We start from the raw sequence: 16,885 nt of genomic DNA on the forward strand, positions 1-16,885 counted from the left end.
CTCACCCACTGGGTGCCAGTGCTGTGAGGGCACCAGGGACACTGGGGAACAAGGTCAGGAGGGGGAGGTCAGACGCAGCTGCCACTGAAATGCAGGGCTAGCTAGTGTGACCGGATTGGGGGAGTCCAAGAAGGCTTCCTGGAGAAGGCCCCACTGTGGGAGACCTGCGGGTGAGCAGCGAGGAATCAGTGGGCAGAAAATTGGAACTCTATGTCCCTCCTCTCCTCCCCTCCTTCTTTCACCTCTAGGTCCCTTCCCATCTGGGAAAGATCTAGTGCCCTCTTTCCTATTTGTTTGTTTGTTTGTTTGTTTGGGTTTGGTTTTTTTTTTTGAGACAAAAAGTCTCACTCTGTAGCCCAGGCTTGCTTCAGACTCACAGTGACCCTCCTGCCTCAGCCTCCCATGTGCTGGGATCACAGGCGTGCACCATCACACCAGCTTTTTTCTTTTTTTTAATGTAAACATTATGAATAATAAACATGGATTAATAGAAAGAAATTGAAAAAATAAAGTTATAGCATGGAAGAGGGATAAAGGGGAGAGAGAGAGAGAGAGAGAGAGAGACAGAGAGAGAGAGACAGAGACAGAGACAGAGAGACAGAGAGACAGAGAGACAGAGAGACAGAGAGACAGAGAGACAGAGAGAGACCAGGACCAAAGGCAGAGAGGAGGCTGGGGAAGGCAGGGATGCTGGAGGCTGAGGCAGCTGGAGGAAGGCAGTGAGAGCAGCAGGTGGCAGCCTTGGGGAGTCAAGAAGGGGTGAGGAAGGGCTGGAGAGGAGGCTGGCGGGTCCCCTGTCCAGGGGAAGGCCCAGCCAGCTGAGCAGGGGAAGCGAGGCACAGGGCCAAGGCAGCCTGCTGACTGGGCCCCTGTGGGCCAGCTCAGCACTCTGTCCCCACCCCCACCATTGAAACTCTCTGCAGAGCATCAGGCGACAGCCACAGCTGCGACCAGAGCCTTCCACACTCTGGGGGTTAGTGCCTGCCCAGGTTGGGGCTGTCAGAGAGCACTCCTGGCTGGTAGCTGCTCTACAACTGGCAACAAGCCTGGGTGAGGTGGGTAGACTGGCACCAGAGTTGGTCTTAGGGGGAAGGGGTCATCCTGACCACAGTGAGGGTGACCCCAGCTGAGGAGAAGTAGCCCAGGAACCTGCTCTGGTGGGTGAATGTCGGGCTGCAGGGACACTACTGTCCCTTATCAAGCTAGAAGAAGGGCCACAGCGAAGCCTCACTCTTGAGCCCAGGAGGTCCTCAAGCCCGGCTCTGTCCGCGGCACAGCGCGGCGATCCGGGACTCGGCCCGGCACCCACTCGGCCCCTGCAGCGCCACCTCCTCCTGTCCTGGGGGCTGCATTGGACGCATCCCTTTTGCAGGTATGGAGGAGGGTCTGGCGCCATGAGCCCAGTGCAGGCTGCCACCCTCTTGTGGCCGCTTCTGCTGCTCTTGGGGCTGGGCGCTGCTGGAGAGGGGGCCCCAGGAGAGACATCCTTCTACTATGGGACCTTCCCGCCTGGTAAGCACCCCTCCATGGGCTGTCCTCCGGCTGAGTGTCTGTCGGTCCATCTGTCTGTCCGTGTCTCTGGTCTGCTTGCATTGGCCGACTCGCCAGGGAGTTCACTGGTTTACTTCTGTGCTATCAAAAACCATACCTTCATGGGGTTGTTCTCAAACGAAAAACAAAAACCTAGGTGCGCACACCTGTCATCTCAGCCCCTTGGGCCGCACAGAAAGACACTGTCTCAGGAGAAAGGGCTGGGGCTGCAGCTCAGGGGCACAGAGCTTGCCTAGGCACTGGGTGTACATCCCAGTACGGATCAATACATGAACTTTCAATAGCTCCTCACAGAAGTTTTGGTTGTCTTTTTGAGACAGGGTCTCGCTATGCTGCTCAGGCTGGCCTTGAGCTCTCTGTATAGCCCAGGCTGGTCTGGAGCTCACAGGGATCCTCCTGCTCAGCCTCCCGAGTGCTGGGATCCCAGGAGTGCGCCACCAAGGCCAGCTTCCCTCACAGAAGTTTTTTGGTTCCTAACGCTACAGATAGCCCCCATGAGAGCTGAAAGTGTGCGGGAGGTGTAAGGAGCTCAGCCCTGCCCCTGCCCCATGCCCCAGCCCCTGGGTCCCCGCTTGCACATCAGGGCCACCCAGGCAGGGTCCAGCTTGGAGTCTCCACCTGCAGGCTTCTCCTGGGGCGTGGGCAGCTCCGCCTTCCAGACGGAGGGAGCCTGGAACCAGGACGGGAAGGGGCCCAGCATCTGGGACGCCTTCACACATAGCAGCAAGAGACAGGTGCTCGGGGAAGAGACAGCAGACTCGGCGTGCAACGGCTACTTCATGGCCCAGGTGAGCGAGGGATGCACTGACGCTGGCGCATGTGCAGAGCCCAGGGGCGTGGTCGGCCCAGTGCAGTGCATCGAGGGCAGGTGCCGGGATGTTGGAGGAAGGGTGGGGGGCTGAAGCAGAGCCTCAGTCCCTGCAATGGGGGTGCCAGGTCAGCGGCACTGCCCCAAGACCCACAGGGCACGGTGGCCTAGCTCCTGCCTGAAGATCGTCCCCTGTGGAGAAATGGGACTTGCTCGGCCTCGGCTCCCTCTTTATTCTTGGACTAACATCATCTTGGGGGATTCATCACCCATGCTTATGAGAAACACGACGGCCTTCTCAGAACGTCCGTATTCGCACCATGTCCTGTTCTCGGCTCAGGCCCAGCATGAAGGGGGAGCAGGCGGTGCACCCCAGCTCGTAACGCGGAGACGGGGCCCAGAGCCCACGGGAGCCATGAGCCCGCGCCTCTAGGGGCTCCTTCCCTGGGGCCTCAGCTGACCCGCCCTGGCCTCACCCTCACAGGAGGACGTCCTGCTGCTAAGGGAGCTGCGCGCCTGCCACTACCGATTCTCCCTGTCCTGGCCCCGGCTGCTGCCCACGGGCGTCCGAGGTGAGCGAGTCCTCCGGAGACAGATGCCACCGTGTCCCGGGCAGCGACCTCGCAGGCTGGCAGCTGGGGTGCTGGGGCTGAGCCACCTACCGCCTGGCCTGCAAAACCCGGGGCCCCGCGATGCCGCCCAGAAGGCGCGGCCACGGTCCTTCCCTCTGGGGTCCTCTTTGCTCCCACAGCCGAGCAGGTGAACGAGAAGGGGATCAAGTTCTACAGCGACCTCATCGATGCCCTCCTGAGGAGCAATGTCACCCCCATCGTGACCTTGCACCACTGGGACCTGCCGCAGGTGAGCCTTGCAGGGGCGGGCCACTGGGGGTCTGGGGTGGGCTCAGGACACCACGTGTGAGCAGGTGAGGGAATTCTAACTCACTCTTAGCCGTCTCACTGTGGTGCCTGGCGACTTGGGAAGGACAGAAATTTATTCTGCAGTTCCCCAAGCTGCAAAGGCCACGGCCGCTCCCCAGGGTGAGGCTCTGTCTCTGGCCACAAGACTGTGCCTTGAAGACCGTCCTCTGCAGGGAAGGACACTTGTCCTCAGTGGCAGAAGGCAGAGGGGTAGAAAGGGCAATGGCACCTAACGCCTTCGTGAGGAGGGAGTTCCGTAATTAACCACCACCCAAGTGCAGCCCTTAACCCCGGTGCAGCGGGAGCCAAGTTCAGGGTCAGGGACATCGAGCCACAGAAGGAGGTTACACTGGTTGACCTGTGATAAGGATGTGGATCCCGATGGTGTCCAGACCATTTGGCATAACAACAAAAAAAAAATCAAAAAGCAACAAAGACACATCTTCCTTCTTGTGGTACTAGGCTAGGGCTACAGAGCCGACCACTCTCGCTTCCTCAAACACCTCTGGACTAGGTGACTCAGCGTACCACATGTTAGTGCTCTCTCCCATCTTCCAGAGCCAGTACCAAATGCCTTCGCAAGTGCTCCCGGCCCAGCAGTGACCTCTCAGCAGGTGTAAGGCCATCACTCTTAGTGAGGCCCCTCAGCAGGCACAGCCAAGCCAAGGGCCCTGCTCCGGGCCACAAGGCAGAGGGGATTGGGGCTTCAGGGAGAGGTCACTGCCCCCTCCCCCGGTGGCTGCAGCGGTGGCTTGGGGCTGAGCTCAGGTGACAGGACAGGGGTCTCAGTACAGGGCCTGGGGCAGCAGATGGGGCAGAAGACAGGGCAGGCATTAGGGAGAGGAATGGAAACGCAAGCTAGCTCTGAGCTTGGGAGTCTCCTCCCTCAGCCTCCTGAAGGGCTGGGGTGAGATTTTTCCAGCAGGGCAGAGAAGCAGAAGTAAAAGATGGGGGGGGGGGGCTTTATTAACTCTGAGGACACAGAGAGGATCTGAGGGAGGTGGGAGATTCCCTGACCTAAGACAAAGGAAATCTGGGATTTTATGGACTTTTGCTAGGGAGGAGTTTGAGGGGCAGGTTCAGTGACACAGAAGGAGCTAAATGGGGTCTCTCTTGTGTGCATGGGAAAAATAAAAGGAAGTTGTATCCAGGATGGAGTGGGGAAGGAGGAGGAAGGGGTCATTGGGAAGATAAACTATTGTTTTGGTATTCAGCCATGTTGAATCAAGGCCGTAATTTAGCAGGCTGTACTCGGGCTAGAACCTATCAGCTGGCATTACAAGCATGTATCACCATGCCTGGCATTTCCTATTCTTTCTATTTTGATGCTAAGCGTGTGCTGCACCATTGGCTGCACCCCCAGGTTCCTGGCTCCTCTTTAGTTCTTGCAAGCCTCTAACCCATCCAGAGTCCTCGCTCCCTGTCCTTGAGCAAGGCCCTCTAAACATGCTCCATGCTGGAGTCGTGTGCTTCCCGCACACGTGGCTGCTGGCCGCAGGTGTCCCCAAGCACCTGCCTCTCTCTTGGCAGCTGCTCCAGGGGCGATTTGGTGGGTGGCAGAACGCCAGCATGGCCAGCTACTTCCGGGACTATGCTGACCTGTGCTTTGAGGCCTTTGGGGACCGTGTGAAGCACTGGATCACATTCAGTGACCCTCGGGTACGTGGGGGCCTCTCGGGTGTGGGGGGGGACAAAGTGCTCCCGGCACAGCTCACAGTCCTGCTGTCCCCATTTGCTGTCCCCACAGACCATGGTAGAAAAGGGCTATGAGACAGGCGAGCACGCGCCTGGCCTGCAGCTGCGCGGCACTGGCCTGTACCAGGCAGCACACCACATCCTCAAGGTGAGCGGCCCTCAGCCAGTGCGGCCAGTGGGTCCCGCATGTCCATGAGCTGCACAGGGCTGGGGTCCCTGAGATGAGGAGTACCTGGCCCCGGACTGCGGCCACAGCTGGGAAACAGAACCACGAGCCAACTCCGCGCAGGGCCTGGAAGTGGCTCTGCAGTGATGACTGCGGACACGACGCTTCGTGCAGAAGGCGGTCAGTGTGTTCGAACTGGGCACCAGGAGCCCGCCGGGTGACTCATCAGGCCCTCAGAGTCACACCAGAGAGAGGACTATCTCCATTTGGCTTTAAGAGCTTTTGTCTGAGATGGGCTGGCCTCGTTTTTCTGTCTCAGCCTCTCAAGTGCTGGGATTATAGGCATGCGCCACCACCTCAGGCTGGCTTGAGATATTTTTCTTTTTTTTTTTTTTTTGGTCATTTTGAGACAAGGTCTCCCTATGCAGTTCAGAAAGGCCCTTGAGCTCACTTTGTAGTCCTGGCTGCTCTCAAACCCTAAGACTTCTTAAACTGAATATTTAGTGTTGAGAGCCCAGAGCTCTAAAGACATCTGTAATACTGAACATGGAGGTCACTTCTCAGACCGTAACTGTGAGAGCTGTATAGATGTGACTCCCCTGTGGTTGAGATGTCCATGTCATTAGACAGCCTCAGGGTTCGCTTCGCCTTTCAAGTTGGTTACTGGTGGCTGGCAGAAGGAAGGGGATCACTAAGGAGTCACAGCACCCCCAGCTCCTGTACCCAAGAGACAATCAGTTGTTTAAGTCAGTGCTGGTCAGAAGGGGTCAGAATCGTGCCAGGCACTGGGGCACATACCGATAATCCAGCAGTCAGGATGATGAGGCAGAAGGGTCTCTATAAGTCTGAGGACACGGAGCTACATAGTGAATTCAGGGCCAGTCTAGACTACAGAGCGAGACCCTTTCTCAAACAGTGTCAGAATCACATGGAGGCTTCATGGAAACACTTCACCGGGCCCCTCCCAGAACTCTAACTCAGGCCTGGCCGAGGGCTGGTGAATGCCTTTTTAACCAGGCCCAGGGAGGAGCCTGGGAGCAGCTTGCTGGCCCAGCTCTCTTCTGCTCAGATGCTGCTTGAAAGCAGGTCTGCTGGTCACAGTACAGAACGGGGAGCAGGCAGCCTGCGCACCCTCAGCCCTACTTCTCATGAGGCCCCCGGACATTCTCGTCCCTCCCTTACTGGGCACTTGTGGGAAAAGAACTACAGAAAAACAGGAGTGAGATGTGAGTAAAAGTCTTAGCAACCGTACGTAATGACAGAGGGGTTTGTGGCAGATTCATACCACGTTTCCTCTGCAGTACAAAGAAAGTTAAGTCAGTGAAAGTTGGAGAAAGGGAGGCTGCAGATTGGGATAACCAAGGCCAGGTTTGGAAAAATGATCCATGTGAAGTTGGATCTCTAGAGCAGGGAAGGAAAGGAAGGACCCCCCAGGTTGAGGGGGGAAAAGAAACGAACAAGCCAGACACCCCGTTCCTCTTGCAGGCCCACGCGCAAGCCTGGCATGCATACGACAGTAGGTGGCGCAGCCGGCAGCATGGTAAGCCGAGACCTCTGTACTGGGGGACATGTGGCGGGGAAGCTGTGTGCCGCCACTTCCTGCCTCCTTCTCTGTTAAGGCCTGGTAGGGATTTCCCTGAACTGTGACTGGGGGGAACCGGTAGACATCAATGACCCCAGCGACATCGAGGCTGCTGAACGGTACCTGCAGTTCTGTCTGGGCTGGTTTGCCAACCCCATCTACGCCGGCGACTACCCCCAAGTCATGAAGGATCGCATTGGTGAGCAAATCACATTTCCTTGTCATTTCGGGCTTTCTGAGGATTTTTTTGGCTGGCTCAGGCTGCCGTAAGGGTGGGTCTGGTGTGGCACGTGGAACGGGGATTGAACCACGGTCCCCTGCACCAGAGTTTGCCCAAGCAAGTGCTTTAAACAACTGAGCTAACACACAAACCCCTCTGGCCTTTTGAGACAGGCACTTGCTGTGTAGCCCAGGCTGGTCTTGAACTCAGGGAGATCCTCCTACCTCACATTTCTTGTGGGTTTTGTTGTTTTATTATTTATTATTTTTATTTTATTAGTTTTTAAATCTTTTTATTTATTTGGTACAGGGTCTCGTTTTGCAGCTCAGAACCTGAGACTTACAGTGATCCTCCTGTCTCAGCCTCCCTAGGACGGGGATTACAGACGAGCGTCACCATGCCGTTTTTTGCCTTTTTGAGATAGGATTTTACTGTGTACTTCAGGCTGGCCCCAAACTCACAGCAGTCTTTCTGCCTCAGTCTCCTGAGGGCTGGCATTACAGGAATGCCTGGCCACTTTTCCTGTTTTAATTTTGTCTAAATAGACTTTACGTGTATGTTACATGTAGACACTATGTAACGTGTAACATGCAAATTATTTGAAACACATCCATCTCCCCATTTTTCATTCCAGGGCTGGGGCATAGCTTGGTGGTACAGCACTTGTCTAGCAGGTGGCAAGCCCTGGGGCTGATCCCCACAGCTGCAAAAAATAATAAGTTAAAAGTTGTTTCTTAAACGAAGCGTGGTGGCGCACACCTATAATCCCAGCACTGAGGAGAGGCTGAGGCAGGAGGCTTGTTGAGAGTTTGAGACCACCGTGGGCTACAAACTGACTTAAGGCCTGCCTGAATTGCCTAGTGAGACCTTGTCTCAAAAAGACAATAAATATTTCTTTAGGCTAGCTGGGCATGGTGGGGTTACTGGGTAGTCTTCTAACAATGGTTCCCCAAATGAGCATTCCTGGTAGTTGTGGTTGTCATGTCTCCTTTGGAGTTGGTTTTCAAATTCTTAAAGAATTAAATGAAAAATGGTGAGTTTATTTGAAAAAGTAAAAGTAAAGAGGGAGGGAGAACCTGGTTCTGCAGAGTGAGCTTGGGCCCAGTAAACTGGGAAAAGGCAAGACAGACAGACACCCTGGGGGAGGGGCACGGAGCTGGCCATCACAGGGGTTTTTTTTTGCTCTGAATGCCCTCAGGCGTGGTTTGGCTGGCTGGAGAGTCGTGGGAATGAACTACAGCAACCTGAGGCTGACAGCTTTGTGGAAGCAGCCACTTAAAGAACTGAGCTATGGAAAGTTCTCAGGTTTTTTTTTTTTTTTTTGCGGTACTGAGGATTGAACTCAGGACCTTGCACTTACCAGGCAAGTGCTTATCTCCTGAGCTATCTCCCCAGCCCTGGCCATCACAGGGAAAGCCACCAGAGCAAGCTCTTCCAGGTGTTTGCGTCCTTTTACGCTGTCCAGATCTGAGCTGTGGTACTGGGCCCCACCTCTCAGGCTGTGTCAGGTCCAGGCCATCCTACTGAAAACTTGCTCGGGTCTTGTGAGAAGCCCACAGGCAGAACTTTTTGGGAACTGTTCTGCTGACGCGTCCAGGACCTTGTAGCTAACAGGTCACATGTGCCTCCCCAGCCAGCCTCACCACGCTCGATCTCCTGTCTGAGGTACATGCCCACATCCTAGAACTCTAGGGGCTGAGGCAGGAGGACTGTAGTGGGCTGAAATATACAGGGAGACCCTGTCTCAAAACAAGAATAACAAAACAAAAACTATCAGTCAAACAGAAGGAAAGGCCAGGGCTGGGGAGATAGCTCAGTGGTCTAAGCGCCTGCCTGACAAGCACAAGGACCCCGGTTTGATCCCCCGTATCACATGCCATGCCAGCCCCGAAATCAGGTGTGGTGGTGCATGCCTGTAATCCCAGTACTGGGGAAGCTGAGACAGGAAGATCACTAAGAGTCCGAGCTGCATAGCGACACCCTATATCCAATAAATAAATAAATAAATTTCCTGTGCAGGTGAGTCCCACAGTCCAGCTTTCCTGTCACCGGGCCAGTTCACCAAGAGACACAACAATAAAGCGATTGTAAGCTACAGGCTTTGTTAAATTCTCCATTGTGCTCACAGGAAGAAAGAGCACGGAGCAGGGCCTGGACCTGTCGCGGCTGCCGGCGTTCTCGCGCCAGGAGAAGCGCTACATTAAAGGCACCTCCGACTTCCTGGGCCTGGGCCACTTCACCACGCGCTATGTCACTGAGCAGAGCCACCCTTCTCGCCGGGGGCCCAGCTACCAGGATGACCGCGACTTGGTGGAACTCGTTGACCCAAACTGGCTGGCTCTGGGGTCTCAAGGCCTGTGTTCCGCGGCATGGGGGTTCAGGAGGCTCCTCCACTTTGCTCAGGTGCGCCTCACTCTCAGCCCTGTGAAAGTAAATGACAGGGCGGCCAGACCTCCTTCAGAAGCTGCTCGAGGCAGGCCCCAGAGGGCCGCGTCCGCTGGGGGCATGAGCAGAAACTCTGCTGCCCTCTTCCCTTTGCACTGACTGGAACACACGGCAAAGAACAGGACCGGAAGGCATTTCCCCACAAGCCTATTCACTAAAAATATCCTTTCATATAAACTTGTTTCCTGGCTATACTTATCTCTAAATAAATGTATGAACTAGCACAGAGTATATGCAAAAATATGCTTGAGGGGCCGGGGAGGTAACTCAGTAGAATAAGTGCTTGGTAAGCACAAGGGCCTCAGTTCAATCCCTGGTTCTGGGGGAAAAAATAATAAAATTAAAAAAATATATCTATATATATATATATATATATATATATCTATACATGTCTATATATATCTATATCTATATATATGATTTGAATTGGCAGCCTTAGCTGAGTGTGGTAAAGCACACCTGTAACCCTAGCACTCAGGAGGCTGAGGCAGGAGGCCATTCTGGGCTACAGAAGTTCAAATGCATAGCCAGGCCTGTTTCTAAAAATAAACAAGACACGCGGCAGCCTTTAATACATGTTGCCATGTGAGCTCTGACCCAGAAAGCCTGCACATCTGATTTTTTTTTTTTTTTGAGATGGGGTTTTACTGTGTAGCCCAAGCTTGCCTTGAACTCAGTGATCCTCCTGCCTCAGCCTCCGAAGCCCTGGAATTATGGGTTTGCGTAACTATACCTAGCTAGGCCAGAATGTTTTACACTATCATTCACTAACTGACTTTTAGATTCAATATGGCAATCCTCCCATATACGTGACAGAAAATGGAGCCGCTCAAAAATTACACTGTACACAATTGTGTGACGAGTGGAGAATCCAATACCTTAAGGAATACATCAATGAAATGCTCAAAGGTGAGACACAACCGACCCAAGACCACAGCCTTCTAATAGCAAAACAATCAATTTAAACTTGCTTTGAAATCTCCTAAGATTTTCCTGCTACCTTTACGGTTTTATTTTTCCAATCAAAATATGCAACAGCTCTAAAGGACGGTGCTAATGTCAAAGGATACACTTGCTGGTCTCTGCTGGATAAGTTTGAATGGGAGAAGGGCTACGCAGATAGATACGGACTCTACCATGTTGACTTCACCGTCAGAAGCAAGCCTCGCTACCCCAAGGCCTCGGCTCACTTCTATAAGAAGATCATCGCGGCCAATGGGTTTCCAGGGCCCAGAGAGGTAGGACGGACTATCCGCGCTGTGCATGCCAGGCGCACAGAGCCCCTGGCGAGCACCTGTCCTCTTCCCTTCCTGAAAGCCTCGACTTGGCCCCACACAGTGAAAGACATGACTGCAGCCCGGGCAGGAGCACTGCTCAAGGGAACTGCAGGGTGCAGACAAGAGCGATCTTGCTGGGCATAGCGGCGCATGCCTGTAATCCCAGCACTGGGGAGACCGAGGCAGGAGGATCATTGTGAGTTCAAGACCAGCCTGGGCTACAAAGTGAGCTCAAGGCCAGCCTGAACCACATAGTGAGGCCCTGTCTCAAAAGACAAAAGAAAAAAAAAAGAGTGACCTCAAGGTAGCTGTTACTCCAGATGTGCCTGAATGCAAGCATGTACCAGCCACTCTGCAGGTGGTGCAAGCTTGGAGTCAGCGCACCGGGAAGGCTGAGGCAAGACTGCTGCAGGCTGGAGGTCAGCCTGGGCTATATAGTGAGACTTTGTCTCAAAAAACAAAAGAGTAACAACAGTTAAATAAAGTAAATATATCCTGACTGTAACCTTTTAATTGGTTTATTTTCTGAAAGAAGGTCTTAGGGGCCAGGGAGATGGCTCAGTAGAGTAAGTGCTTGCCTGGCAAGCACAAGGGCCTGGGTTCAATTCTCGGTTCTGCCAAAAAAAAAAAAAAAAAAAAGAAAAGAAACAAGGTCTTGCTATGTAGTCCAGGCTGGCCTCCAGCATTTAATCCTTCTGCGTCAGCCTCCCAAGTACTAGGATTACAGGCATGTGCCACCATGCCTGCCTTCATTTCTTTCTTTCTTTTTTTAAATTTTTATTTATTTATTTATTCATTGTGTGTGTGTGTGTGTGTGTGTGTGTGTGTGTGTGTGTGTGTGGCCAGCTCAGCTCACCAGGGGGCGGGGCTGGCTGGCATGTGGTGCTGGGGGATTGAAAGGCGGTCCCTATGCTTTGCCAAGCTTGTTCCAAGTAGGTGCTTTAGACCACTGAGCCATCTCTCCAGCCCTTTTTTTTTTTTCTTTTGAGGCAAGATCTCCCATGTAGTTCAGGGTGGTCTTGAACTCACTAGTTAGCCCAAGCTGGCCTCAAATTTCCCTGCCTCAATCTCCTGGGTGCTGGGACTATGTGCATGTACTACGAGAGGCATGTGCCACCATATCCAGCCACCCTTATTTACAGAAATGAATACTGAGGTGGGGGCTACCACACTTAGCAAAAAGTATTTATTATATCCTATATTTATTTAAAAACTAACTTCAAGGCTGGGCATGGTGGCGCACACCTGTAATCCCAGCATTTTGGAGGCTGAGGCAAGATTGTTCCAAGTTTGATTCCAGCCTGTGCTGAGCTACAAAGTGAGCTCAAGTCCAACCTGAACTGTATAGCCAGACCCTGTCTCAAAAAAACCAAAAAACTAACTTCAGTCACCCCAAGCCAACATCACTAACTAGAAGGTCTTTATTAGGTGCAAAGCTGGCACCAGGAAGCCTTGGAAACTTGCTCTGTCAACAACCAGCTGCGAGCTGCCGGTGAGTACATTCTTGTCTTTTCCTCTGATGAATGAGCTTGATGATGTGATGTATTATATGCCACCAAAAATCCCAAAACACGCACCTACTAGAAATCAGTGCCTCTAACCATTTATAGTTAAAACTGGATTTTTTCCTTTACTGTGAAACAAAATGTCAAACTGTTCTTTCTCAAGTTAGATATAAGAACACATACATCATCAAAAAAAATATCACACTGGGCTGGAGAGATGGCTCAGTGGTCTAAAGCACCTATTTGGAACAAGCTTGGAAAAGCATAGGGACCGCGGTTCGATCCCCCAGCACCACATGCCAGCCAGCCGCGCCCCCTGGTGGGCTGAGCTGGCCACACACACACACACACACACACACACACACACACACTAAATAAATGTTCAAAAAAAATTTAAAAAAAAAAAAATCACACTAATCTTGTTCTTTCTGAATCACACTGCACCTTCACGTGCCAACAGCTCTGGGTAAAGCGGGCTTGAGAAAAGGGGAAGGGAGAGCCACACCGGCTCTTCCACTTGCTGCCCAGCCCGCAGCAGCATCGTTCCCCATGCAGCGTGGTCCACAGGGGCCAGAGGCGTACCATAACCCGGATGCACTCAGACATCAGGCAGAGCCCACACAAGGGGCCTGGTGGTGCACACCTATGCCCTCAGCACCCTGGGGGCAGAGTCAGCGGGACCTCAGGTCTGAGCCCGGCCCAGGCAACTTAGAACTTGATGAGATGCTGTCTCCAAATAAAGGCTGAGGATGTAGCTCAGTGGAAAGGCCCAACTGAAAGAAAAAGCCACGACACAATTTCTTTGAATTGTATCTTTCTCTATAATGACAATCAGAAAAATTACTTCCTTTTTAAACAAACCCATCTTTAACTGGGTATGGTGACACTCACCTTTAATGCCAGCACTGGGGGCAGGGGTGCTGCATGAGCTCGGGGCCAGCCTGGGCGCCATAGTGAGTTCAAGACCAGCCTGGACTCCACAAGACCTTGTCTCAAAAGGCAAAAATCAAACCAAAACAAAAACATCCCAAATAAATAAACCTATCTTTGATGCGATATCCACTGTAGAAAATACTAGACCAAATCCTTCCAACTTTTTTTTTTTTTTTTTTTTGTCTTTTTGAGACAGGCTCACTGTGCAGTTCAGGCTGGCCTTCAGCCCACCTTGTAGCCCAGGCCAGTCTCAAAACTCATAAGGATCCTCCTGCCTCAGCCTCCCCAGTGCTGGGATTATGTGTGTGCCACCATGCCCAAGTCTAGCAATTTTTATGGGCCAGTAAACCAGTCTGCACATATTTAAATAACAAGGCTGTAAACTGGCACATGCATGTAATCCCAGCACTTGGGAGGCTGAGCAGGAGACTCATCATGGGTTTGAGAACAGCCTGGGCTACGTAGTGAGTTCAAGGGAAGCTTGAACTACACACCAAGGTGCTGTCTCAACCCCCACCCCCACCAATGGGCTGGGGAGATGGCTCAGTGGAATAAGCGCTTCCCTGGCAAGCATAAGGGTCTGAGTTCAATCCCTGGTTCTGCAAAAAAACCCAAAAAACAAGAAATGCTCAAAACTAAGTAATGAGGCAATATGAATGGCATATATTCCAATGAACCAAAATAACCTTATAGTGGTTCTCATGCAGAATTTACTGAAGCCTCTGAGCTCCGTAAGAACACGGCCCGAGCTTGACCTACCTCAGGAACCAGGCGCCCCTAAAAGTGGGCCCTCGTGAAGTGCTCAGTCCTGGCTCAGTGCTTAACCCCACGCCTCTTCTTCCCACACACAACACTGTCAAAGGTGGGAAATGAAATGCCCACCCGGAGAGGACAGGAGCCATGCAAGGCGTGGGCCGACGCTGGGGTGCACACATGGGAAGCGGGAGAACTGACACAAATCCAGACTTTATTGTAGCACCGTGCAAGAACCCCGCGAAAGCCCCGTCTTATATTTTCTAAAATATTTTACAACTACCACACAATTTTCACTGGGGAAAGAAAATTTTCATCTGTTAGGGATGCAGGCAAGGCCTCGTGCCTGCCAGACAAGGGCTCTAGCAGAGCTCTGGTTCTGGCCACAGTGTCTATTTGCACTCGCAAGGTCCCCCGGACGGCTGCCCAGCGTGACACTGTCTCCCTCCGGCCTTCTCTGCCACTCTCTTACCGCTGCAGAGCCCCTGCTCGATCACCTGCACCTGGCCTCGGAGATCGCGGTGCCCACGGTGTGCGCCCTCTGCGTGCTCATCGCAGCCCTGCTCCTCACGCTCCTCCTGCGGAGCCCACACTGAGACGCGGAGCCCACGCTGAGACCCGGAGCCCACGCTGAGACCCGGAGCCCACGCTGAGACGCAGTGCCACGCAGAGGCAGCGGCAGAGGCAGAGTCTGTGCGAGGCTCCGGGAGAGCTGCTGTCTCTTCTCCTCTTTTGGATGTGTGCTAGGATTTAAGATTAGAAAAGAAAAATAGTGTAAGTGAAATAAAAGTCACCTGTAATCGCACCTCTCCTGGAGCTGGCGCTGACATCTGGTATAGCGCATGTTTTTTCATTTTACATAAAAGGACCTGAGTGCACAGTTCTGTGATCTGAATTTTTTCATTTTTACATTTGCCCCCAAATGGTATGCTACAAATGACTGCTGACTCGCACTGTCCGTGCGAAGGACAGTGTGGCTCCAGAGACAGTGACGCTTTCAGGCTATAGATCTGTTGGCCTGCTCCAAGAAAGCACTGGGTAGGCACCAAAGGAACGAGTGCGTCTACTTTCCATTCAATTCAATATAGACCAGGTGTGGAGGCACACGTCTGTAGTCCCAGCACGCAGGAGGCTGAGACAGGGGGATCTCCTTTGTCTGAGGCTGTCCGGAGCTACATAGTGAGGTCAAGGTCACCCTGAGAGATTGGCAAGATACTGTCTCACTGTACCGAATGAGATAATACAAAGAGATACTATAGGATATTTTTAAATATTGCACTAAAACAAATATATATTTACACATAGATAACCAGGTACTTTTTCCTAAAATCTCCATTTGGAAACAAAACATGGCTTACAAAGTAATGAGAAAGTCATTATACACATTAATTGACTCCATGCAGTTTTGTTTCAGAAACAAAATAAGAGTAGAAAATATTATTTTATTAGTTCTTTTGGTTAATGCTATCACAAAAGATTTTCAAATTCTTTTTTCTGGTGCCAGGTATTGAACTCATGACCTCATGCTTGCCAGGCAGGCACTGTGCCGCTCATCTACATCCCCAGCCCTTAAATCAAAATATTTTAAGAGTACTTACATCTGGGCCTCAGTTCTGCAGCTGGGCTGAGGTAGAACTGTGCCGTTGTTGCATTACCACTTAATGGTTCACCCCAGGGAGTGTTTCCCTCCTGGCCTAGGGCAGGTCCATTTCAATCAATCATCTGGGTTTGTTTTTTTTTTTAATATTTTAATAGTAAATTTATTGCAACATTGGTTTTTTTGTTTTTTGTTTGTGGAACTGGGGTTTGAACTCAGGCCCTTGCACTTGCCAGGGAAGCGCTTATTCTACTGAGCCATCTCCCCGGCCCCAATCATGTGTTTTTTTATTTTGTTCTCTTGAGACAGAGTCTCCAGATGTAGATCAGGCTTGTCTTGAACTCACTACATAGCTCAGACTGATGCTTAATTCACCACAATCCTCCTGCCTCAGCCTCCCAAATACTGGAATTACAGGCATGCACCATCAGACCTGGCAGTCATTTTTTATACTGAATACATTTGATAATTTGGTATTTCTGGTTATATTATCTTATAAAAGTTAAAAAACCCACAATTCTGGCCATCCTGTATGTGAGTGGACGGACTACGCAGGACCTCGTGCTTGCTAGGCTGGCAGCTGACCACTGAGCTGGAACCCTGGCCCTTTTTATTTCGAGACAGTGTTCCACTGAATTGCCCAGGCTGGCCTCCAGCTTCCCGCTGGGCCTCCTGTGTCGCCGCAACTCCAGCCCTGCTGAGTGGGCCTCCGGCTGTTGGTAATAAAACTTCCCTGCCCTTGTTGCAGCGTGTTTGCTTAGGAGTCTTTCTCATCATACATTCTGAGATCAAACTCTTCCTACTGCACAGATTTAAGGTGCAAAGGAAGCACCCCCATTTCAGAAAAATTCTTTTTTCATTTCCTTGGTTTGAGGATTAAAGTGATCTAGTAGACTGATTAGAACAGGTGAAAAAGAAGTCAGACTGGCACAGCTCAGTATGATGTGGTAGGATTTTTAATGCGTTTACTAATCAATAATCCATATTTTTATTATTTTTATTTTTAATAATCCTTATTGTTTATGAATCAAACCAACACTCAGAAATAATTAAAAGCTGGGCATGGAGGTATATGTTCACAATCTCAGTTCTTGAGAGGCTGAGGCAGGCTGACCAAGAGTTGGACAGGCCCGCTTGGATAACTGTACTGCTGCTTTCTGCTGGGCTACTGAAAGGAACAGTTAGCACTTAAATTTTTTTCTACTTTTTAATTTTTAATAACTTTTTTGGGCCAATTTTGCATGCTTATATCTGGTAAAATGAACAACTAATTTGAAGACGATAATATGTGATATAATAACCATTATTGAAGACCCTGTACCAATTATAGGAAAAAAAAACCCACAATCATTGTTGAATTCCTATTATTTTGTTTAGTGAAATTCAGTATCATTTCTATTTTTTTTTTAAATTATATTCTTATTCTCTTAAAA

The 16,885-nt window shown here is 51.3% G+C and overlaps 1 protein-coding gene across 1 annotated transcript; it reads left to right on the forward strand.

The window, feature by feature from the left end:
* The first annotated feature begins 927 nt into the window (after positions 1-927).
* Lctl (lactase like) lies at positions 928-14,543 on the forward strand. The gene is made up of 15 exons (XM_004628923.2): positions 928-1,055; positions 1,373-1,512; positions 2,176-2,339; positions 2,844-2,931; positions 3,111-3,220; positions 4,810-4,938; positions 5,027-5,122; positions 6,626-6,680; positions 6,760-6,921; positions 9,071-9,345; positions 10,170-10,296; positions 10,426-10,625; positions 12,093-12,156; positions 14,336-14,473; positions 14,512-14,543. Exons 2-14 carry the CDS (start codon positions 1,395-1,397, stop codon positions 14,449-14,451), a joined length of 1,704 nt encoding a protein of 567 aa, XP_004628980.1. The 5' UTR covers positions 928-1,055; positions 1,373-1,394; the 3' UTR covers positions 14,452-14,473; positions 14,512-14,543.
* Positions 14,544-16,885: the final 2,342 nt, after the last annotated feature.

The sequence above is a fragment of the Octodon degus genome, unplaced genomic scaffold (assembly GCF_000260255.1).
Source record: "Octodon degus isolate 3935 unplaced genomic scaffold, OctDeg1.0 scaffold00026, whole genome shotgun sequence".
Taxonomy (NCBI): domain Eukaryota; kingdom Metazoa; phylum Chordata; class Mammalia; order Rodentia; family Octodontidae; genus Octodon; species Octodon degus.